The 26,522-nt window shown below is 34.7% G+C and overlaps 1 protein-coding gene across 4 annotated transcripts in view; it reads left to right on the top strand.

The window, feature by feature from the left end:
- The first annotated feature begins 465 nt into the window (after positions 1 to 465).
- LOC112058347 (protein doublesex) overlaps positions 466 to 26,522 on the top strand; it is a 181,334-nt gene continuing 155,277 nt past the window's right edge. Inside the window, exon 1 of one of the 4 annotated variants that reach the window (XM_024099112.2) lies at positions 466 to 1,073. In XM_024099112.2, the coding sequence (XP_023954880.2) occupies positions 575 to 1,073 (499 nt within the window). In that variant the 5' untranslated portion in view covers positions 466 to 574. The remainder of the gene's footprint in view (positions 1,074 to 26,522) is intronic. The other 3 variants (XM_024099113.2, XM_052888215.1, XR_008251952.1) reach the window with 3 other exon arrangements.

Raw genomic sequence — 26,522 nt, 5'->3', positions numbered from 1 at the left:
AGCTACTTAATACGCTACCTTTATCATGCTTTATCATTAAGTAGATACCTACTTACTTTATTAAGTAAGTACGTGTCTTCTTAAGATTATCGATATAATGTAAGATTATCGATACATACTTACTTAATCTGCAGAGCGTTTACCAAATCAGGAAACATATCAACTTTTTATCTTTTATGCATGTAGGTAGGTACGTATTTCGTTGCTACAAAGTAAAAATGTAGAGCGTTTTCAATCGCTCAACATTTCACTACTTGAATGAAAAACTGTGTTTCAGTATAATAACTGTGCAGTGGAATTATATCTGCGGTATTCGCATGGAAAGTGATTAAAACCTTTTAGGTTCGTTTATATTTGTGTCACATCCAGTACTCTATAGAGCTAGGGAATGCACACTTGCATCGTGCACAGCAATAAATGCAGTAGCGCGGCGAGGTGGGGCGCGGGGCGGGGCAGTGCAGCCGGCGGCGGGCGGCGGGCAATCATCAGTCGCATCGTGACCGCGCGTCGCGTTGTGTGTCGTTCCGGTCCGCGTGCGAAATACATCGCGACCACGGCCGACACTAACGGCGACATGGTGTCCGTGGGCCCGTGGCGGCGCCGCACGCCCGACGAATGCGACGAGCGCTCCGACCCCGGCGCCTCCAGCTCGGGCGTGCCGCGCGCGCCGCCCAACTGTGCGCGCTGCCGCAACCACCGGCTCAAGATCGAGCTGAAGGGCCACAAGCGGTACTGCAAGTACCGGTACTGCACGTGCGAGAAGTGCCGGCTGACGGCCGACCGGCAGCGGGTCATGGCGCTGCAGACGGCGCTGCGGCGTGCCCAGGCGCAGGACGAGGCGCGCGCGCGGGCGCGGGGCGGCGGGCCCGACCCGCGCCTGGAGCTGGACCGGCCCGAGCCGCCCGTGGTGAAGGCGCCGCGCAGCCCGCCGCCGCCGCCGCCGCGCTCCTTCGGCTCGGCCAGCGGCGACTCGGTGCCCGGCTCGCCCGGCGTGTCGCCGTACGCGCCGCCGCCGCCGCCCTCGGCGCCGCCCGTGCCGCCCATGCCGCCGCTCTTGCCTCCGCAACAGCCCGGTTAGTGAATGCATTTCCTTAGTGATACCTTATCAGGACGAAACGATAAGCGTCTAGTGCATACCAAACTGAAATTAATTCTTAGTGTTTAATGTCACCATGAAGAAGATATTTATCCCACAGATCGTCTAATCTAACTCTCTTATAAGTATACTTTAGCTGTTCCCACACTTGTAAATAATCTGGTTTCCCACATTAATCTAAAGAATTAAAGATTGTAACTGATATAAGAGGCAGTGCAGGCACGCTACATCTATAAAATTATAACACATCAATTTATTTATGTACTAACAACTGATGTACCTAATTTACTCGAAAATTACTTGCCCTAGATCTAAATAATAAAACTCTATATTGAATAATATCAGCATATTTACATAGAAGTGAAAGCAGTATCAAATGGGCGTCTATAGCATTAAAACGCAAGTGAAGCTACCGTAAGTGAACACAATCACGCTACCTACCTATTTCTAAAGAGTAATTTGTATTAAAATCGTGAGGATCGCTCGGTCGGCGGCTCGATGAGACGGTTACATTATTATGAAGGTAGTTTTAGCTTAAAAAGTCACTTCTCATTTGTAATTAGTTTTGCCAGACGTGAAGAAATGAGATGTGCCATCATCAGAAGCGGGGCCTTCTGCTTTTAACACTTTACAATATACGTACGATATTTTTATAACTCGCAAGTGCGAGTTTCAAACTCACCTCTATCTCTCTCTGTTTAACACGATACTATAGAATGAGAAAGATAGCGGTGAATTTGAAACTCGCACTTGCGAGTTATACAAAACATCGTTAGAGAATAGCCGTGCAGCTTTTATTACATGGATCACGCTTCTTATCCACCCCATGATACTCAACAGTGTTGCCTAAGGCATATGACGCTAACCAAAGATCCGTTTAATCAATTATACTTAATAATTGATTAAACGGGTCTTTGGTCAGCGTCATTCAATTTCATTTTCATCCAACTCCTAACAAGTCATGTCGCTTCCATCTTTAACCAAGTGAGATTGTAGTCAAGGGCTAAACTTGTGAAGAATAAAAAACAAAAGTTCCACCAACTATAACTTAATTACCTACCTACTTAAAATAATAATACAAACTTAATTCCGCCATAATTTAAGTAAATCTGGCAACACTACGCTTGTACTACAACATAAATAAAACATAATTAATTTCATGTAATGAAATCATTAATTAGGTTTATAGGTGTAAAGGTCTACTGAACAAAGTTGAAATATACAAACACACATATAAATATATATAAATACAAAGAAAACGCAAAACTATCATCCTATTATAATTATGTTTAATGTATTTAAAATTACCTCTCTATGAATAATACAGGGTGTTCTGTAATTTGTGGATCGCAACGCACATGGGAGATATACCACAAAAAAATAATCAATTAAGTTTTTGGATAAATAATCGGTAGGGTGACCAAGTTAAATACATTTTCGGATTTTTTCAAAATTTTCTATCTTCAATAACTGTTTCAAACTGTTGACGCTGTAATTAAGACTTTTGTCAAATATTGGGAATGCATTATGATACCTACTATTTTTATAAATTAATGTTTTATTTGTTTTGTTAAGTTATTAAGAAGCTTTGAGTGAATAGATTATTATTTTTCTTTCATTAAAATGACACGATTAAAAAAAATGTCTTGTAGGAATAAAAATCATTCAAACCAAAGAGGACCACATTATAACTTTTTTCTTCAAAGTCATCCATACTTACTAATGCAGTATTGAATTTTGAGACACAAAATTTTATAATACAGGTATCAAAAAAAAAAATCAAAAATTCATTTATTTCAAGTAGGCTCAATATACAAGCACTTTTGATACGTCAGTTGACTATTTGTAAAGATTCTACCACCGGTTCGGAAGGCAGATAGGTATTAGTGTACATATTATTATGACACTAACAACCAATCATAAACGTCATGCTACGATAATAATTATAATTTCACAGAATGTAGTCATAATAGTGTGATTGAATTTGAGAACACAACAGAAATTTTTTTAACTTTAGAAAATAAGAGAGAAAATTTAATACACCCATCTAGTGAAATCTCGTGACGAGCAAAAATTAAAATAACCCTTCTTGGCGGTCGGAATAACATAGAATCTATCATTTGGCCTAATTCACATAATTTGAATTACATTGACTGAGGGATAAATAAACTGTACATTGTATAGTTGCGATGGGACGAATGAGATCGATATTTTGCTTTATGTACAGCAGCCGCTATTGGTTGACTAAGTATTTTTCTTTCGTCGTCAGATAAAATTGACGGATCGTAGGCCTATTAGCTCACCAGAGATGCGCGCTAGGAGATAACGAGATAATATCCGCATCTCGCTCTCTTTGGTCCCATAGCAATGATACATTAATTATGCTGTCTCTTTCGCGACAAATACAACGTCTTCTTAGCGCGCATCATAGGCCTACAAGCTATAGTATTTTTTGGTGAGATCGGTCTTAAGATATTTTTTAAAAATATGTTTAATTCAATTAAGATGAAAAGAATCTCAAAACATCATATTTCATACAGCTTATTTATCACAGATTCAATGTAATTAAAATTAAGTAATTGAAAAATAACAAATGACATATTTTTGATTTTTATTTTTAATCTAAATAAATAATAAATACTAACTCATATTTTAACTATTAGGACTGATAATTTTGAAAATTCATGCATACGACTATAAATGTTTAATTGATGACTATAAATGTTTTAGTCTATGCACCAAGTTTCATTAATAAAACATGAAAGATTTTTATTTTTACATTATTATTTTTAACCAAAATTGGTAAAATTTTTTAAAGTTTTCACAGCACAATTTGAGTCGTGTTTTAATATACAGGGACTACACAGCGATCCCCAAAAGGGGTAATAGTAGGGATTATTAGCTATCAAATTGCAGTAGGTTTTATGGAGCAAAAATGTAGGGCCGATTCCGGAAAAAAGCCTTTTCTTCTTTTTTTAAGAAATGTGGGTTACTCTACTTCAAAGTGGATTATAAAATTAAACTTACGTTTTTAGGGTTCCGTAGTCCACAAGGAAGCCTTATAGTTTCACCATGTCTGTCTGTCCGTCCATCCGTCCGTCCGTCCGTCTGTCCGCGGTTTATCGCAGAGACTATTATTACTAGATAGCTGTAAATTAGCATGAGTATGTAAATTAAAAATGTGAACAAAGTCGTACAATAAAATGTTGATAAATATTTTTTTTGTTACCTCTCCTACATGTACAGTGGGGATAACGTTTTTTTTTCGTTTATTTCATAGAGTGGTATATTGTTGGATAGGTCTTTAAAAGATCTGAGGGATCTTATCAATCATCATGTTCAAAAATACCATTTTTCAATATATTTAAGTTAATACCGCGTTGGGTAGCTAATAAAGCACAACTGTATTTATTTTTTTGTGATTTTTAAAGTAAATTTGCATTTAAGTAGCCCTAGGATACAGAAAAAAATTTAAAATTTAGAGTTTCTTCATATCATATTAAAATATTTCTGTTTTATTGTATTATTATTGTGTAATAGGTTGTTATCAATCTAAAACACAAAAAAACAACTATTAAATACGTAAGTTTTATCTTATAATACACTTTGAAACCTACGTCTCTTGAAAAAAAGACAAAAGGCTTTTTTTTGCGAAATTGGTACATTTGTGCCCCATAAAACTTAATGCAATTTGATAGCTGATCCTTACTATCACCCCTTAAAGAAATTGCTATGTATTTTCAGTGACCTTGTATTATATGTGTCAATTATGAATCAATTTTCATATAAACATAGCAAAAATAACAATAGTTTTTTTAATATTATATTTTTGCAATAAAAGTAACATACAAAAATGTTCAGAGGCCTAATTCACTATTTTGGTCTTTATTATCAACTTATTGAAGTGGACAACAAAGTGTCATCTACATACTATAAGATATACACCGCAAGTACCGGATGACATTTGTAATCTGTATCTTAATAAGTAGATGACATTTTGTCAATTGATTTGTTTTTTATTTTGATGAGTTGATAATAAAAACCAAAATAGGAAATAGACCAGCAGGTGCCAGCTACATCTGTTCAAAAATTGACGCAGCGTTTTACAGATTGAAATGCAAGAAAGAGTTCAAGCAAACAACATCAACACTCGCATTAATTATTATAGATATTTAAAAAATAGAATACTTATTAACCATATTTTACCTGGTCCAATCCATAGTACTTTTTATAACAAAAGTAATTTTTTTTTTAAATATTGTTATAAATTCGTCACTACACACATACACACATTAGTAAGTAGTTAATATTATTTCCTTCTCACACGCTCCCACAATCCACTATTTTTCTTAACACGTCTATTAAAAAAAGCAAAGTATTAAGTATAAGCTCACGGACTACCCACCCAAAGGCTACTTAATACTTTGTTTTTTTTGATACGACTAATATTATCTTTTTCAGTTGTCAAAGAATTCACAATAATAAAAATATAAAAATAAAACCAATAAAAAATTACAATATTAACGATAGGATACGAGTATGTGCGATCCAAACGAAATAAAGCCGAAGACTACTTAGTTTGAAAATAAATAGAGTCTCAAAATGACCTGTGAGTTATCAGTGTGTGTGCAACATAGTGTTACATTTTGTTACAACATAATTATAATTATAAACAATTATATAGGCATAATATTACATACATATATAAAAATATTATGTTATTTGATCTACTCTGATTAAAATCATTTATGAATTAGAAAAATACATAAATCTTTTAAATGTTAATGGGGCATTTATACCAGACGAGTAAAGAAAGCTAAAATCAGCTTTAAGTTAAAAAAACCGGCCAAGTGTTTCTCGGACCACGCACAATGTAGGGTTCCGTAGATTAAATTACCACTTTAAACCCTTATAATGCACAAAAATACCGATAACTATTATTTTATAATCATTTCGCAAAAAAAATATATTTTTTATCAATCTAGTTAAACGATAATGAACAATTTAAGCCCCTTTAAAAAAGTGTCAACTAGCCTGTTTAAGAGACCATGATGATGACAGATAGAAGTTTGTCATCATCCTTGTAGTTGTTGGAACATGTTTTTCATATAATACCCAATACCCAATATATACCTAAAGGCTGTACAATGGATCAAACCCAAGTATAAGTAGAACGCTAAATAATAATTATTAATCTTAAACTGATATGATTTGTTTTGAATAAAACACAGGGTGACCATGTTTCTTATTTTTTTTTTCTGATTTTTAAAGCTTTTTATCCTAATTACATTTTTTGTATAAAAAGTTTTTACCTATTTGTGTTGTAGAAAAAGATTTAAGTGCAATAATTAATGTATACTAGCGGACGCTCGTGACTTCGTCCGCGTGGATTTCAGCTTTTCACAAATCCCGCGGGAACCATAGATGTTATTATACATGTAAACCTTCCTTTTCAATCACTCTATCTATAAAAAAAACGCATCAAAACCCGTTGCGTAGTTTTAAAGTTTTAAGCATACATAGGGACAGAGAAGGCGACTTTGATGTGTACTATGTAGTGAAGATGACACGTATTAAAATATGGTATTGTAAAAATGTATTAATTTGAAGTGGACCATAATTTAATAAACTTACTTAACTTTTATTTTTTACAAATTAGCCCTTGACTACAATCTCACCTGTTGGTAAGTGATGCAATCTAAGAAGGAAGCGGGCCAAGTTGTTAGGAGGAGGATGGAAATCCACACCCCTTTCGGTTTCTACACGACACCGTACCGGAAATCTAAATCGCTTGGCGGTACGTCTTTGTCGGTAGGGTGGTAACTAGCCACAGCCTAAGCCTCCCACCAGCCAGACCTGGAAAAATTAAGAAAACCTCAATCGGCCCAGCCGGGGATCGAACCCAGGACCTCCGTCTTGTAAGTCCACTGCGCATACCACTGCGCCACGGAGGCAGTCAAATATTTTATAAATTGGTATAAAACTTGTACCACTCAAATATATCATAAATAACTAATTCACACAGACAAAGTCGCGAGCATCATCCACGCCTGATTAAACAATAAACTTTGAGAAAAAAAAGCAGATAATATCTACTCCGTTCATTTAAAGATAAAACTTAAACTTGTTTACATACAACTTACGTACAAAAGTGCATAAAATTTCCATTGTCCTTGACATTTTGATCTATCGAACAAGCGATTTCATAAAATAGGTTATTCGGTGAGATGACAAAGTGCACCGAGACTTAAGTGCTGCTCCCGATTTAACTACATTATAATATGTATAGGGTTCGCATGACTGATAGGTTACACGTGACAGAATCAGTGATTAGTGCTCCAGATATTGAGATCGGGGGATATGTGTCGATGTATCTCTGGCGCTGATGTGACTAGGTTTGAATATATTGATTTTTAGGAGATTCCTTGGTAGTTAAGGAATGGGGATGATAACTATGTTTGAATATATTGATTTTTAGGAGAGATTACTTTTTTAGAATTTATTTTAGTTTGGATCGTGCCGCGATGCAAGAACCAGCTCATGACTAAGGGCCCCGTATGGGTTCGAAACTAGTCGGGCATACTCCGACGTCATATCACGTGAGTTTTAGCCGTGTTTCATAATCAATTAATGAGAGATTACTTGGTAGTTAAGGAATGGGGATGATGACTAGGTTTGAATATACCTATTGATTTTTAGGAGAGATTTCTTGGTAGTTAAGGAATGGTGATGATGACTAGGTTTGAATATATTGATTTTTAGGAGATTTCTTGGAGTTAAGGAATGGGGATGATGACTACGTTGGAATATTTTGATTTTTAGGAGAGATTCCTTGGTAGTTAAGGAATGGTGATGATGACTAGGTTTCAATATATTGATTTTTAGGAGAGATTCCTTGGTAGTTAAGGAATGGGGATGATGATTAGGTTTGAATATATTGATTTTTAGGAGAGATTACTTGGTAGTTATGGAATGGGGATGATGACTAGGTTTGAATATATTGATTTTTAGGAGAGATTCTTTGGTAGTTAAGTAATGGGGATGATGACTAGGTTTGAATATAATGAATGAATGAATGAATGAAATATACTTTATTGTACACCAAAAATAATAATAACAGGCAAGAAATTTACTTAAAAACTAATGTACAATTGGAATATATTGATTTTTAGGAGAGATTCTTTGGTAGTTAAGTAATGGGGATGATGACTAGGTTTGAATATATTGATTTTTAGGAGAGACTCGGGTAAATAAGGTCAATTTACCCGAATTTTTATTATATATTTTTTACCCGAATACTTTTTACATAATTAATATGTAAAAAAAAGATTGACTGGATGTTTGCAAAATAAAAAAGATTATAAAATTTCTACTAAAATTCTTTTATCATAATTAGATGAAAATTCATTCATTTTCAGCTTCCTTACATTAAACGTGACATTTTTCAATAAATGAACCAAAATAACAAAGATATTTGTATTTTGTTTGAACGCCCATACAAATCAGAGAATCCACGTCATTAATGCCATTTTTAACCGACTTCAAAAAGGAGGAGGTTCTCAATTCGGTCGTATTTTTTTTTTTTTTTTTTATGTATGTACACCGATTACTCAAAGACGCCTGGACCGATTTCAAAAATTCTTTTTTTGTTTGAAACGGTATAGTCCCCATTTGGTCCCATTGCCTTCATGACAAGATCTGATGATGGAATCCTGGAGAAATTGAGGGGAACTTTCGAAAATTATATGGGTGCCTAGTGTGTTTGTAAACTTTTCCATTTAGTACTTTTGAGAAATACAAAATTATGAAGGTTTAAAATCGATCTGATGATGGAGTCATAAAACAGACGAGGGAACTCCTTGGCGATTTACAGCAGTTACCTTGTGTTTGGGCTTGATTAATTTGTATTAATGAGAACTTTCCACATAGATAGGTTGTGACTGTCATTTAGGGGTTTGGTGATGAAGACCAAGGACAATTAAGGGAACTCCTTAACAGTTTACAGTAACTACCTTGTGTTTGGCCTTGATTAATTCGTATTACTGAGAACTTTCTACCTAGATGCGTTGTGTCTGTTATTAGGGGTCTGATGATGAAGACCAAGGTCAATGAAGGGAACCCCTTGACGGATTACGGTAGCTACCTTGTGCTTGGGCTTGATTAATTTGTATTGCTGAGAATTTTGTACCAAGATGGGTTGTGACTGTCATTTTACACTAAAAATTGAAAAATAATAAAAATTTTAATAAAAAAAATACAACCGACTTCAAAACCTAAAAACGTACCCACTAAACTAAAAAGCGAAAAATAACATCATAATATGTTCTACCTGCTGATCAGTATGAAGTCGGTGCTTAGCCGGTGTTGTCTTAATTTAAGCCATTTCTGACAGGACCACATGAAACAACACTGTCTGCAAAATCTAAATCTATAACATGAACATCACCGGCTTAGCACCGCCTTCATACTGATCAGCAGGTAGCACATATTATGATGTTATTTTTCGCTTTTTAGTTTAGTGGGTACGTTTTTAGGTTTTGAAGTCGGTTGTATTTTTTTTATTAAAATTTTTATTATGTATGGGGCGTTTTTCAGGCATCCGCGGCTGTGCTAAAGAGTTTGTTTTTTTGTTTAGTTGGACGCGCTAATCTCAGGAACAATTGGTCGGATTTGAAAAATTCTTTTAGTGTTAGATAGCCTATTTATCAAGGAAGGCCATTGGCTATATATTATCCCCGTATTCCAGCGGGAACGGGAACCACGCGGTTGAAACCTAGCGTCAGCTAGTAGGTAATAATGTTTGATAAATTAAAGTTTGTAGGTATTTGATATCAGAACCACTAACGCCATTTTATTTTTCTCATCCCTAATGAATATCAGTCGTTATACTACCTATCATACACATATTATACACAACACATACATACCTTACCTACTTATGTGTGTGTAAATTGACGTCACAAAAGTCGGCATCCAAAGTATTTTTTAATAACTACACACTACAGAATAATATAGTAGCGGGGCGTAGACCTAAAATCCTCCCCCCAATGAGACGTTCTATTTAGATTACGCATAGTAGTTAAATTTTCGTTAGCAACACGATAAGTTGAATTGCATCTTTGTATTGTGTATTATAATAATATCAGCCCGTGATAACAGAGTGTCAACGAGGTGATGCAGATAACATTAATACTTTACAATGAAACGAGTTGCATTGTTGCTGATTGTTATAGGTGTATTGAGTTTGAATGGGCCTGCAGTAGCCGGACCTTCCTCATTATAAAAGTTTTTTAAATATTTTTTTTTTTAGTTTATTGACAAGCTAGCCCTTAACTGCAAATTTTCTGTGTGTGTAAAGTCTGCCAATCCGCATTGGACCAGCGTGGTGGACTATTGGCCTAACCCCTCTCATTTTGGAGATGAGGAGAGAGGAGACTCGAGTTCAGCAGAGAGCCGAATATGGGTCGATAATGGTGTGTGAAAAGATCTAAAAAGGCAACGAAAAAATTTATAAAAACCGCTTTAAAATTCGATGAGCTCACTATATGTATTATTTGCCAACACAAATGAGTTCATACTCGGCAGGCTTATCTTTATCTTGTTTAGTTTAGGTTTTTATTAGCTTTTATGGTATTGAATCTTTACCGAAGTAAGTACATCTAAATTAGCTTTTAAGATTTGATCTACGCATGCCAGTAGATTTTTTTTATTAAAAGGCAAAAGTCACCCGTTGACTGCGTTCTCACATTATGTTAAGTGTTACAGTTGTCAGTTATAGTTTTGACCCTACCGCCAAAGACGTACCGCGTAGCGTTAGCGCGTTAGCGTTCCGGCATATGTTTTCTGTGGTTCCGGTACGATGTCGCGTAGATACCGAAAGATTTTCATCCTACTCCTGACAAGTTAGCCCGCTTCCATCTTAGATCGCATCATCACTTACCATCAGATGAGATAGTCAAGGGCTAAGTTGTAAAGAAAAAAAAATCAAAGTTTTACTTGTGTTGTCATATTTTTAAATATGACCAATATTTCCATTCACTTCCAACTAGTCGGGAAAGACTGTATTAGGAGTGGGTACGACAATAGATCAACGGGGCGGGGATCGAACCACCACCCCTGGTGTCCGACCGCTCTTACCGTTGACCTATTGAGGCTTTTAGAGGAGGTGCAGGCTACTAAGGGGTATCTTACAGGCAATGGCGTGCAGTATTTTGACTAGGGTAGGCATTATACGTACAAATTGTACTAAATAGATAATTTCGTCTCTAATATAGTTTCGCAAAGAGTTGGTACCTACTCAGGGTAGGCAATGCATTATTGCATCTATGAAGTACACGCCACTGCTTACAGGTACCTACGCTGTACCGCTTAGCGGTAAGTCTTGCTGGTAGGGTGGTAACACAGCCGATATCTTCTACAAAACCAAACCTGAATCGATTTATAAAAAACTAGAGGACGCCCGCGACTTCGTCCGCATGGAAATCAATGTAAACTTTCAAGCCCTTTTTCACCATTGTTGATTTTTTTTTCATATAAGGGTTTTTCATACAAACTTGCAACTCCTATTTCACCACCTACTTATTTTATTTTCGCAATAAAAAAATATCCTATATCCGTATTATGGTCTTAAACCGTACCAAGTTCATTTCAACTCATTCAGTAGTTTCAGCGTCATGCCCGGCCAAGAAAACCACGGACAGACAGACGGACAAAAAATCGAAAGAAATATTTTTGGCTTCAGTATCGTATAAACAACCCTCCAACAAAAATTTTCAAAATATCTTCAATGTACAGAACCTTGACCTGTTACAGTTTTATTATAAGTATAGATTAAATCCTAAATTGAGCACATCACCCTAAATTGCGCCATATAAGAGATAGTGCAAGTTCATTATAAGGTTGTAATAGGTAAGAGTGTACCTACTTCTGACGTTGGTTGATAGTAAATTAATTATAAGTAGTTAAAAAGCTATATTATTAAAAGCAAACATTTTGTATTATTGGTTGACCGAGAAATTGCTGGTTTTGGTTTTTATCAATAAATTGAAGTGACCCCTACCATACATTTTACGTATTTCAGATAAGAAATTGCAATTGAAACGTACATAATGGCTTTTTTTCATATTGGGACATTATTAAGATAACGTATCTCAGAGGTGAATGAGGACATCTTAAGCGAGACATATATATATGATATATAATATGTATATATATTATATTGATTAAGCTCAAAAAGTGCTTTATTTTCTTATTATTTAAAACTTAAACTGTTTGTGTATTTTTATTACATACATGTACTTGCACATAACTGAAAAGTTGGAGATGCATGCCCCGGACAGGATTCGAATTCACACCCTCCGGAATCGAAGGCAGAGGTCATATCCACTAGGTTATCACGGCTCATTTTAAGAAATTAAATATCACGTGTCTCAAACGGTGAAGGTAAAACATCGCGAGGAAACCTGCATACCATACAATTTTCTTAATTCTCTGCGTGTGTGAAGTCCGCCAGTCCGTTTCAGTCTCATTCTGAGAGGAGACTCGAGCTCAGCTGTGAGCCGAATATGGATTGATAATGATGAATGATGACATGTACTTATGTAACGATTTTATGTATTTGAGACTTTTTTATAGAATTATTTATTTTAGACAGTAAGTAATAATACCCCCCATTTTCCATTCCTTTAAAAGTGCAATTTTTTATGGCATAAGTTACCGTTGTTCAAAATATAAAATTAAATTAATAAAAAAAAAAAATTGAATATGCAAATGTCGAAAAGGGCACATATCTAAATATTTTAAAAGTCCAAGAATTAAAAATATACTAATTATTTTCCTAAACAGTGTATGATTTCTAAAAAGTAACTATATTTTAGTGTTAATTAGCCTTAATTATTTTAAAATTAATCGAAATATGTAATTAGATATTTTATATTTGTGAGATATATGTATAGAATATCCAATATGTGCCCTTTTCGAAATAGCATATTATTATTTTTTTTTATTTTAATAAACTAGGTTCGCACGTGTATAATATTCTTTAAAATTCAACAGTCTTTTGACTCGTCTTGAAGTTATTATGTCATAGTACAACGACTGTAAATTACTGTTGTTGTCAGCAGTTTTTGTTACTTATTACTTATCTTTAATGTGACCTAGGCTTAGCTACGTCAGTGATAAGGCGAGGCATACATTATGTCTCCTAATTTAATGCATTGACTACTTATCATCTAAGTACCTATAAATATTATATACAGAATATTCTATCTTATCGAAGTATATTTTCGATATTTATGCAAGAGCAAAAGGGCACATTAAACAAATTTAAATAAGATTGTGTTTGCTAGTCTACTTAGAGCTCAGACGAATTATATAGGGACCTGCCGCGCTATACCCCTCTGTCAAGATCAACGTTTTAAGGCATTTATAGAAACTGTTTCATCAAAATCGATGTTTCACTGCTTTAATTGTTTTCGTCATGTAATAGATAACAAAACGGTCTCGAGTCGCCAGCATCCAGCGGCTCCCTGCAACCCGCTTGATGTCCTCAGTCCACTTAGTTGTGGGTCGACCATGACTGCGCTTTCCGGTGCGGGGTCGCCATTCCAGCACATTAAGATGGGACCCCAACGTCTCTTCGAACTATGTGGTCTGCCCATTGCCACTTCAGCTTCGCAACTCGTTGAGCTATGTCGGTAACTTTGGTTCTTCTGCGGATCTCCTCAATTCTTTTTCGATCACGCAGAGAAACTCCAAGCATAGCTCGCTCCATCGCCCGCCGAATCCTACGAATATCCTAGTAATATTACAAACACGAAAGTTTGTATGGATGTCTGATACTCTTTCACGCAAAATCTATAAGATTTGGCTGAGATAGTTATATCTGGATTAACAAAGGCTACTTTTTTACATAAAAAGAAGGTTTTTTTTTTATTTTTCGCGGACAAAGTTGAGGACGTCCTCTAGTAAATATTAATGTGATAGTAGGGGAGACCGGGGCAAGATGGGATACTTAAGAGAAAAGCCATCATAATATGAAAATAAACAAGTTTATTATAAAGCTTTTGCAATCAATGAAACATTTACATTTTTATTTAATAAAATTACAGTCTTATATTTTTTCAAAATTACATATTTATTGTCCAAAAAATTAAATAAACGACACATGTCAAATTTCCCGTCTTGCCCCATGACCGGGGCAAAATGGGAAATACTATGGGGCATAATGAGTAGCAATTTTAATGTGGTATGTCTTTATTGAAAACTATTTTGTAGCATCCTAATTTATTTTTCCCATTGTCATTAATCTGATTCAGTATCGGCATCTTCAGCATATTACGTTTTTCTTACTCGGCGTTCCAAGATCGATTTAGGTACGTCATATATAGCTGAATTTATAAGAAATCCCACTGTCTCAAAAAGAACAGCTCTTCTCATATCGTCTCCTACCCATGTTCTACGATTCGTTTTACGATTTTAATTTCGTAACATAGTAATTGCAAAAAAAATCGTCAATTAAAGAGCTGTAAAAAAGAATTTTATACAAAAGTAATTAAATAAAATACTATCCCATTGTGCCCCAACCGTTTTGTCCCAATTGCCACATTTTTAAAAGTAATAATAGTTCTAACCCACAAAATTATTCAATGAAAAATCTTTTCAAATAGGTTAGTTTAACACTATTTTAACAAGTTTTACGAAAAAAAGGTACATTAGCACTGATACCTACTTTTGTGCACATTGACTTAAAATAGGAAACTTCGTAAAAATCGTTTAAAAATCAGTTTTTCTCGCCGCGCAGCCAAAATAAGCAGTGACACGTACGCACCGTTCGGACTCGTGTGGGGCGACTGAATATCGTGCAAATGGCACTGATTTTGTCTTTGTTGCGTTCAAAAGTCACGCACACAAACAAATTTCCCGTTCTGCCCCGAGCTTCGTCTTGCCCCGGTCTCCCCTAATACTATCATTGTTTAATTTTATTTTATGAGTTTTGATAATTTTGATTGCTTTGGGTACCTACTACGAGTACATTATCAAAATACAATGTAGTATTTATCATTTACGATTAACGTATCTATTTTGTAAATATAAACATTGGCCATAACCTACACCAGCATTTTAAAAGTTATATAGTTTACAAAGTTGCATATATCATTTTTCAGACATATCAACGCGAGTTGTTATGCACACTTGATATCTTCAGTGGGCAGATAAAAACCGATAATTTTGATATTTTTTTAATGAATGTGATAAATTATGATGTAATTGTTGATTTAATCTAATATATAAAATTCTCGTGTCGCGGTGTTCGAACTTGAACTCCTCCGAAACGGCTCGACCGATTTTGATGAAATTTTTTGTGCATATTCAGTAGGTCTGAGAATCGACCAACATCTATTTTTCAAACCCCTAAATCCTAGGATAGGGTAGTGGTAGGGTAGGGGTATGGTATAGGGATAGGGTAGGGGTAGGGTAGCGGTAGGGTAGGGGTAGGGTAGGGTAGTGGTAGGGTAGGTTTATGGTATAGGGATAGGGTAGGGGTAGGGTAGTGGTAGGGTAGGTTTATGGTATAGGGATAGGGTAGGGGTAGGGTAGTGGTAGGGTAGTTGTAGGGTAGGGTACGAGTTTTTAGTTTATTGCTTTAAAAGCTGAATAAACTTTTAGTAAAAATTAATTAAAATCTTCAAACACTACTTAGGCTAGATTCACATGGTGTTTTTGTTTGTAGTAGGTACCTATTTACATTATGCCGTTATTTATTCGTTAAAGACGTATAGTGTAAATAAATTACAACGGTTTTAGACATGTCTTCAAAATCACTGCAATAAGTGATCCGAATTTATCAACTCCACTATCAACTCCACACACATTATTATATGTATTAGATAATTTTTTTTGTGTAGTAGGTATGCGATTTGTTGGCATCAATTTAGACGCGCTAGTGACATATCTCTTAGTATAAAACTGCTTAAACCCATTTTTGAACTTATCAAATTTTTGGCACCCTCACATCCATTACAACATTCGCATTCCGGTTGCATGCAGTATAATTTTTTTTTTACTTACCTCACAATATACCTACCAATTCATCCGCACTTTTAAAACCCTCTTGGAATTTTTCTCCTTAAGTTTCGTCGATTTTCATGGGTTGCATTATACATCATAAACACGACTCGATTATAAAAAAAATATCAACGCAATAAAAATAGCAAAAAACTAAAAAAAAAAAATTATATTTTACGCAATCTATCTAATATAGGAATTAAAGAACCTCGTTTTTATACTTTCCATTTCTATGTTCATTTACAAACACATAATATCGTGAAAACAGCAAAAAGCCAAGTATTGTTTTTTTTTTTCAAGTAAATAATGAAGTAATTTCCGATCAAGAAAAAATACCCAGTATGCGGGTATACTCGTACCAAAGATATCTATTTCATAATTGTACTCTGAAATAAACTTGTTTTCTTTGTCACACAATAAAATTAAAACAAAAGCCATCAAATGCGTTTAAGTATAAAAAAAAATGTTTTCACGCTATAACGAAGCGTTGGAAAGGCTATTCCTAGCGTAATATCCTATACGTCACTCCTTCAAAGTTTGACAAAAAATGAACGAAGATGGTCGCTCCGACCGGCCGTACGTCTTATATACTCAATCGTATTTTTATATGTACTTAGACAAGGACCAATAGATAATATTGTTTTCTCGCTCACATTATCCTGCCGTCTCGTTTGTTCCTTAAGATCATGGTTACTGGATTGTAAGGGGTGGAACATTTTGCCATAGGTTGGTATAGGGTGGCAAAGAGGGGGAACTCGTTAAAAAGCCAAGCCTATAGGGTGCGGGTTGGTGTAAACGATTTCGGGTAACTGCCTGGGGCCGAAATTATGTGGGTCAAATATTTTAATGTTAGGTACTAAGTAGGTAAATATTTACCAAACCTATTATATAGGTATTCCTGCGTTTTGGTTGACTTTATTGGTGTTGTTATAATTTTGTTGTAAATAAAAGTTCTTGTTTGTATCAACAAAAACTTACTTAGCCTACTAACAAAAACATCAAAAAAGAGCTAACATTTGATTGTTGTTTGTGTGTTACGATTTAACTTAACTATTAGACTGATTTTAAAAACTATTTTACCACTAGTGACAAAACAGTATGTTTTGTCACTAGTGGTAAAATAGTTTAGTACGAGTAGGATCACTCACTCACTAAGGACACGGTCATTGTTGATTAAGCTGACTCTACCAAGGGACATCTTAAAAGAAAGAACATTAGGTATCAGCGGTTTTATCGGTCGGAGCGGTCTTACCTGACCAAACAAAGTCTACCCCACACCCCTAAACCCTCTCCCCTAGGTATGGTAAACAACATGCGTCGAGCTGAACTGAGCATTAAAACATCGCTCAAATAAGGCATGTGTCTTGGCCGTGCTTTCTATCGGACCTTTTATTGCCTAGGCTTATAGGCTTTTAAATGGGACCTCAAAGGCCTCACCGAAGGTTATGGGCGAGCGCAGAAGCATCCCCATACAGGACCCGAAGGCAGAAGCAGGAACAGCGGAACGACTCTCTATGGGCGTCTTCTCTGAGACTTGGCTTAAAGGGCCGTTCTGGAAGGGTGTTTTGTTAAGTCAGGGTGACGTCAGATATCGGGAACCTCAGAAGATAGTGGAGAGGGGAGAAGATTGAAGAGTGTATGTGATTGTTGTCACAGACGACACTGGGGATGATGACTAGGTTTGAATATATTGATTTTTATGATACATTCGGGTAATGTTAACTAATTTATACATAAAAAGCAAAGATTGTCTGGATATTTGCAAAATAAATGAGATTATAAAATTTCAAAATCTATTAAAAATCTTTTATCGTAATTAGATGAAAATTCATACATTTTTAGCTTCCTTACATTAAATGTGACATTTTTTAATATACGAAATACGCACAAATAACAAAGATATTAGTAATTTCGTTTGTACGCATATACAAATCTAACGATCATTAGGTTCATTACCTACGACGTCATTAGCTCGTGCCATTTTGTATGGGGCGTTTTTCAGGAATCCGCGGCAGCGCCGCAAATCTGACCCTTTAAATCCCTGTAGCTCCGATACCCTGTTCCTTTTACAAAATTACTTTACTATTAGTATACTCTTAATTTACATACAATTTAAAAAACTGTCATCATCCCTATTCTACAAAGTACAGACACTTCAAGGAACAATCATTGTCATTGACTGGATTAAATAAAAATCTCCAGACACGTTTACATTATATTCCGTTATCTTATCTCAAGTGTCCGATTGTTTAATATCTAAATAAGAACCTACTTATTATTATCTAATGCAATCGAGACTTGCACGTGTAGTAATTGCAGTGCAAATATATCTAAAGCTATGTGCATCTATTTATATGCCATATTGAATATGATATTAATTAACTATTTACATTATTTATTGTTTTATATAGGTACCTACTTGATGTTTAATTACTGTCTGTACAGTCATAACTAGACTTTAGACTGTATGGTATAGTAGCTTGTAATTACAGATTAAAGAATAATAGGCAGATAGTGCGTACGGAATATGACGGTGTCGTAGCCGCCCCAAATACAAAATTCAAAAACGAATAAATTATCGAGTCAGTACGACACGAGGAGTCGCAATTTTTATTTAAGAAAAATGGCGTCTTATGTTTTTTAAATATTTTAAACTGTTCACAAAAACTAAAGAAACAAGATGGTTTATAAATAAATTGGTAATTATTGATTATATATTAATATACGTAATTGTTGAAAGTTTTAAATTTTGAAATACAAATTAGGAAAAAAGTTTGTATAAGCGGATGTCAAGGAGACGCGATATACACCATCTTTTTACACTATTTAAAAACATAAGACGCCATTTTCCTTGAATAATATTGAAAGTTGCTGATGCGACGCTTCGTGTCGTACTGACTCGAGAATGTATTCGTTTTTGAATTTTGTATTTGGAGCGGCTACGACACCGTCGTGTTCCGTGCGCTCCATCTGCCTATTATTCTTAATCTGTGATTAAGAGATAAAGCACTCGCACTCTTCATTACTCCTTAGTAGTATACCGCACTTGTGGTAAGAGCATGAGCTGAATAACTTTTAGCTTTTGAAAAATTATGAAAGTCTGGCCATGATTAGGCTCTTAGGTAGGCCAAAATAAGAAAATAAGTATTTGAATATAAATTGTTACCGATTGGATCTACAGACTTATACCTATTAAAGGTATTATGGAGGGCACGTACCTCTACGCTATATTTATTTGCATAAATGGGGATGATGACTAGGTTTGAATATATTGATTTTTATGATACATTCGGGTAAATAGGGTCAATGTTAACTAATTTATATATAAAAAGCAAAGATTGTCTGAATATTTGCAAAATAAATGAGGTTATAAAATTTCAAAATCTATTAAAAATCTTTTATTGTAATTAGATGAAAATTCATATACTTTTAGTTTCCTTACATTAAATGTGACATTTTTTAATATATGAACTATAAACAACGCACAAATAACAAAGATATTAGTAATTTTGTTTGTACGCAACTACAAATCTGACGATCATTACATTGCCTACGTTTTTCAGGGATCCGTGGCAGCGCCGCAAATCTGACCCTTTAAATCCCTGTAGCTCCGAAAGTAATGATCGCAGATAGCCTGTCCCTTTTAAAAAATTGCTTTACTATTAATTAGCGTACTGTTAATTTATATACAATTTAAAAAACTGTCATCATCCCTTATTCTAATTTCTCAAGACAAATGTTACTTAATTTGTGATTAGCTTTGAAAGAGTTACAGCTCAATTTTATTTTTAGCAGCTTCGTTGATGAGTCATTTTGATTTCTTTCTGGATTCTTCGATGTGTGAACGAGAATGATAAAAACGATAATTGCTTTTCCGCTGTTATAATTGTTACATATTTTATTGAGTTCCACACAATTTTATCAATATCAGTCATATGTAACGATATCCTACTATCCTACTAATATTATAAACGCGAAAGTTTGTATGGACGTTTCTATGTTTGTTACTCTTTAACGCCGCTTCTACTAAAGCGATTTGGAATGGAAATAGATTTTACTCTGGATTAACACATGGGCTACTTTTTATCCTGAAAAAATCCATGCCCATCCAAAACGATGTAGTGATTGATTACTTCAATGGTACACCGAGTTACATAATAACCCTGCTGAAATACTCTATAGAATGAATATATTACACTTTGCCAAACAGGTAACAAATAATTGCAAAATATAAGAAAACTAGCTGACGCCGCGCGGTTTCACTCGCGTGGTTCCCGTTTCTGTAGGAATACGGGGATAATATATAGCCTATAGCCTTCCTCCATAAATAGGCTGTCTAACACTGAAATAATTTTTCAAATCGGACCAGTAGTTCCTGAGATTAGCGCGTTCAATCAAACAAACAAACAAACTCTTCAGCTTTATAATATTAGTATAAATATGAAAACTCTACGAACTTTCTTTACAACCATAGTACATAGAATTATTGGTTGGTTGTATTTATTTCTACTGCTTTGTACCTACTATTTTTATAAATAAATAAATATTTATTATTACGTCACTAAAAATCAATATGGCAGCCATTACGCTGACATTGTGAGAATAGCATGTTGGTAGGTGGATAAAAAATAATAATTAAATACCTATAGATACGTACAACGGGTTTATTACGAATGTGAAACATAAAATTATATTTGTAGGTAACATAAAATTATACGCCCGGGTGTGCTTGCGATCATTATGATAAGCCTCGATAGTATCTGGCTAAACATCTGAAATTACATGTGGGCATATTTATTATGTAGAGCTTTGTTTTACCGAGCAAGTAATTTATATACCTACCATATGCACAGTGGCGTGCACAACGTTTTCAACTAAGGTATGCACTATACGTATAAACTGTACAAAATGGAAGTCTTTCTCATATAATTATATAAACATTTCGGACCGCAGATCGACTTAAATTAAGTTGAGCACTCACATATCTTTGGCTGTGTGCGGCCTGAATAAGTTCCACAGCTTGGGCGGCGACTTCAGGCGAAGTATCCATAGATTAATGTCAGAACCTCACCTTAATGTTAAGAATAAGTAATTTTTGTTGCAAAACCAAAGAGATCAATCACACTTTCAAGAATTAAATCCAAATAAACCAATAAAATCAAGTTTTCTAAGTATTGGTTTGTTTGATATCAACAAACAGGCTCCAAATTGTCTTTTGTTTCTTTAAATTCTGTGTTCGAAATTCAAAAAAAGATTATTGAATGAAATTATGAATGTGCCAGGTTCTAAACTGCATAAAAACTTTTTGTTCGGCCTAATATAAAATTTTAGCTAGGACCAAATGAAATTGAAAATGCAAGGTGGGCCAATAGATGTGTCCCGAAGTCTAGTTAAAATTTTTTCTTCCTCTCAAAAACTCAAGAGCTTTCGATTTGGGAAATTGTGTTATATACCACAGAAGCTACGTTTGCTACTTCCTACTAATATTATAAACACGAAAGTTTGTATGGATGTTTGTTACTCTTTAACGCCGCAACTACTGAACCGATTTAGCTGAAATTTGGAATGGAAATAGATTTTACTCCGGAATAACACGTAGGTTACTTTTCATCCCGGTAAAATCCATGGTTCCCGAGGACTTTGTGAAAAACTGAAGTTCACGCGGACGAAGTCGCGGGCGTCCGTTGGTATTTTATATCCGTGGACACAACCATATTTAAACTACAGCCTTTCTTGATGAGTACTGTTTACCAACAAACAAATTAAAAATGAGGGTAATAAATCACTAGGTAGTCATTTCACACCTAATAATAATTATAATTAATTTGTTCTTATATAAATGAAAATAAATTTGATTAATAAGCTTGGAACAATTAGATATGGTTAATATATTTCATATAACATTTTATAAACAAGCCATACATAATTTAAAATAAATAAGTTATGAAATGAAGTTTTCTACCTTCATTTCCAATTTGTTTGTTGGTAAACAGTACTCATTGAGAAAGACTGAAGATGGTGGATAAAAGATGGCAAAAGAAAATTTAAACATACTGGACTTAAATAACACGTATTTTCCTTACCTAAGCTTAGAACTTTTCACCAGAAATAAATCGAGTTTGGCACGAGTAAAAGTTTAACTAGCAACATAAAGTGGATGGAAGTGATACAAGTTTTGATAGGAATGTGATGCCGGGGTAAATAACATTGGTTCTCTCTGTGTTCTATAGAACTCGGATAAGAGTGTTTTGTTCAGAAGGTTACTTACTGTCTAGGATATCCGAGATTTAGGGTTGTCAGTCAACTGGCTCAAATTCAAATTTAAATTCAATTATTTCATGTATAGGCAAGAACTTTTATTAACAGAAGAGCTTTTAGGCAACTCCTTAACGGTTTGAAGTCTGTTAAAAAGGAGATGTCTGAAATTGGGCCCACTTTTCAGAACGATACAGAAATGGATCTTAGCCGAAATAATATTCGCCAATAGGCAAAATAGGCTGATTTCATTATTTTTACACCGATTCTAGTGATTTATATAATGTCTTTGATGCGTATTTCAATGATTGTCAGTTGTCTTTACAAACGCGAGCTGTCAATGTCAAAGTCAATCAATGAATGAGATGTCATTGTCAAATATCATTACTAACATAACTTGATTAGATGTGAGTGAGTGTCAAATCCTTATTTAAACTGTCGCCTGTCAGTTAGACAGAGATAATGCAATAAATTTTATGTCTTAGGGAAGTTTTGCCCACCTTTAACAAGTTATTTAACTGATTAGGCAAATATAGATTTGTTTTTGATAAATTGGCTTCATGAGTTCTTCTTAATTGTTCTAATTTATGGTTAACTATCTGTATCATTTGTATAATCTATATATATAAAAATGAATTGCTGTTCGTTAGTCTCGCTAAAACTCAAGAACGGCTTAACGGATTTATCTTATCTTGGTCTTGAAATGTTTGTGGAGGTATAGGGAAGGTTTAAAAGGTAAGAAAAATTAGTATTTTAATTGCCTTGAAAACTATAAAACAACCCTTTTCTATTTCCCATACAAACGTTTAAGAGTCAAGCGGTAGGGGTAGGGTAGGGGTAGAGGTATAGAAGGGTAGAGTAGGGATAGAGAATAAGTGCACTTATGTCAAAACGAAGCTTGACCGGGTCCGCTAGTTTGTTATATATCTATGTATTCAAAATTATTTTTGAAATGTCTAGTCCTTCTTTTTCTAGTGACTCTACGTCTTTAATGTCAGCTCGCAAGGCAGATTTATTGAGAAAAGGCGGCAAGAAACTCAGTAAATCAAACATTATTTACAGTAATAATAATAATTATTATCCTTAGGTGCTAATTAGGTAGGTAGGTACTATTAATTCTACTTCCTGAAAGTGAAGATGAAAGACAATGAAATTGCCGGTTGGAGAATCATTGTCTATAATAAAATCATCAATCTTATTATTAAATGATTTTAATACATTCTTTAAAATGCAAATAATTCTATTATAATGATCTATCTCACATAACTGCCTCGTTGGTCCAGTGGTTAGTCTGTGGGATTTTTTATCACGACGTCCTGGGTTCAAAGTTCTTTCTTTCTCAAAACTTGCAGTGTAAATTTTCATACCGGTGTTGGAAAGCTGGTGATGTTAAATAGGAAAGTTCGTCGACGAGTGTAAAATAGCGAGATCGCACCACTGCCTCTGAATTCTGGTAAATTACAGAGACATGACATCGTTCTTTTCCATGTTAACTTCAACATAAAGTTCAAATTCGTATAATAAAAAGTTCGTCGATGAGTGTAAAATAGCGCAATCATACCTCTGTTAGTTATCCTACTAATATTATAAACACGAATGTTTGTGTGGATGTTTGTTACTCTTTACCGCCGCTACTACTGAAGCGATTTGGCTGAAATTTGGAATAGAAATAGATTTTACTCTGGATTAGCAAATAGGATACTTTTTATCCCGAAAAAATCCATGGTTTCCCGAGATTTGCAAAAACTGAAGATTTTGATGATATTAATGTTTGTTACTCTTTCACGCCTTGACTATTGAACAAAATTAGCTGAAATTTTGTATTGAGATATATTATAATTAACACATAGGCTACTTTTTATTCCGGAAAAATCCATGGTTCCCGAGGAATTTGTGAAAAACTAAATTCCACGCGGACGAAGTTGCGGGCGTCCGCTAGTACTAGTAAAAATATCATTATTCATTACTATTATAATATAAGATTACAATTATTATTTAATGTAATAATTACATTTTTCAATATAACAACGTTATAGAAGTGACAACCCTATAAGACATTTCGTGTTTTACGACTGCGCCACTCGTCATTTCACCCTTTGGCTGTTTTGGCGAAATTGTAGGGTTGCTACTTTATCTTATTACGTTATTTAAAAGTTTTAAACTGTTTACGTATTTGCGTAAATACTGATATTTTGGGATGACTGCATTAATTTTGGAACGCTTATGGCAAAACAAATGTTATGAGTCATTAAAATAAAGTAATTGCTTTTTTTTGTTATCCCAAAATAACGGCTCAGTAGGTGAATGTGGGTTTAAGGAAATTTATATTTATCTCTGTGATCCTCAGAGACACAGTGTGAGTTTTTTATGCGTAACCTGTGACTACAACTTTAATTTAAATTAATTTTTACAAACTGGGATGTGTTCGAAACCAATATTACATTTGAATATGCAATTTCGAGAAGGGGACATGTCGAATATTCTGTACATAAATCTCACAAATGTAAAATAATAACATATATAGATTTTAAAATAAATAATTATAGTAATTTTCGTAGGCTAATTAACACCAAAATGAAACATAATAGTTACTTTTATGGAAAATAATTAGATATTTTATTAATTCTTGGAAATTTTAAATTTTTAGACATATTGTGTCCTTTTCGAAATTGCATATTCATTTAATATATAAATAAATTATGTAGGTACCTACTCTTGCTCCAATTCATATCCTTGATTTAAACTATATTAAGACATTCATAAAACTTTTAATCAAAAAGTTACGCCCGCAACTCTCTTTGCGTGAAATTCCGTATTTTACAAATTCCGCGGTAACTATGGATTCTTCTGAGATAAAAAGATCCGTATGTTCTTCTCCAAAGTCTTGTATATCTCTATACTCACCCAATTTCATCTAAATCGGTTTAGTAGTTTAGACGGGAAAAGGTAACAGACAGACTTTCACATTTATAATATTAGATTAAAGTGAACTCAAATGATGGTTTTTAAAAATGCTCGATGTCAGCCCTACATTGCAATTTCACGTTTATTGTCATCCGTATTTCGGGCACTAGTTCTCGCGTTCAAGGACATCGATATTACTCAAATGTTTGGAGTAAATAATTAGGTAACTTAGTGAATGCTATGTTGGTCTGTGGACTAACTTTGAAAGGCAAAGGTCAACACACATGTACTCGAAAAGGGATTGTCCATTATTCATTGTATGAAACTCCTACTACAACACACACTATTCGGAATCGTAACGCTTTGATTGATTAGAAATCTATTTTAGACTCAGTTAAGTAACTCAAAATTTATGTAGGTACAACCAATTATTATTTTATACTACAGATAGGTGACGTGCCTACAAAATTACCGCAAAAAGTGATCCGAATTTAACGCATTGGCGTATCTAGGATTATTTCCTAGGGTGGGCCCAGGCCCACCTTAAGGGACCAGCCCCTGACATACCGCTGAACAGAGTTGACATTCATTATAGAAATGTCGTTTACAATGTTGGTGATGGGCCTCTGAAACGGGTCGACTGATTTTATTGAAATTTCTTTGTATATTTTGTATTTTGGCGTCCATCATAGAATTTTAAATCGGGAGCCCAGAATTCTAGAGTGGGCACTGGACCATTCTAGGGTGGGCCCGGCCCACCCGCTATATACGCCTATTTAACGACTCCACTGAGCGCACACATGCATCATTTTGTGTTTATTTACATTATATTATGTTTATGTTTATATAGTTTTACACTTTCTAAACACACAACACGACATTGTAGACAATATTTAATATGCGACTAAAGCGCTAGTGCCCTATCTCTAGTATAAAATATCATTGGGTACAACAAAAAAGTTAACTTAGGTAAGACTATCCGACGCCACGCGGTTTCACCCGCGTAATTACCGTACACGGGGATAAAATATAAAATATGAAACTCACGAATAACGTCGCTTTATAGTAGTAAAAGAATATTCTTATGATTTAGGAGATCTAGAGATTCATAATCATTATCAGCCGATAGACGTCCACTACTGGACATATGGCTCTTTCATGGACTTTCTAAGACAACGGTCTCGAGCCGCCAGCATCCAGC

Source organism: Bicyclus anynana, chromosome 21 (genome assembly GCF_947172395.1).
Source record: "Bicyclus anynana chromosome 21, ilBicAnyn1.1, whole genome shotgun sequence".
In the NCBI taxonomy this organism is placed as follows: domain Eukaryota; kingdom Metazoa; phylum Arthropoda; class Insecta; order Lepidoptera; family Nymphalidae; genus Bicyclus; species Bicyclus anynana.
This window is presented reverse-complemented; position numbering and strand designations above follow the sequence as displayed.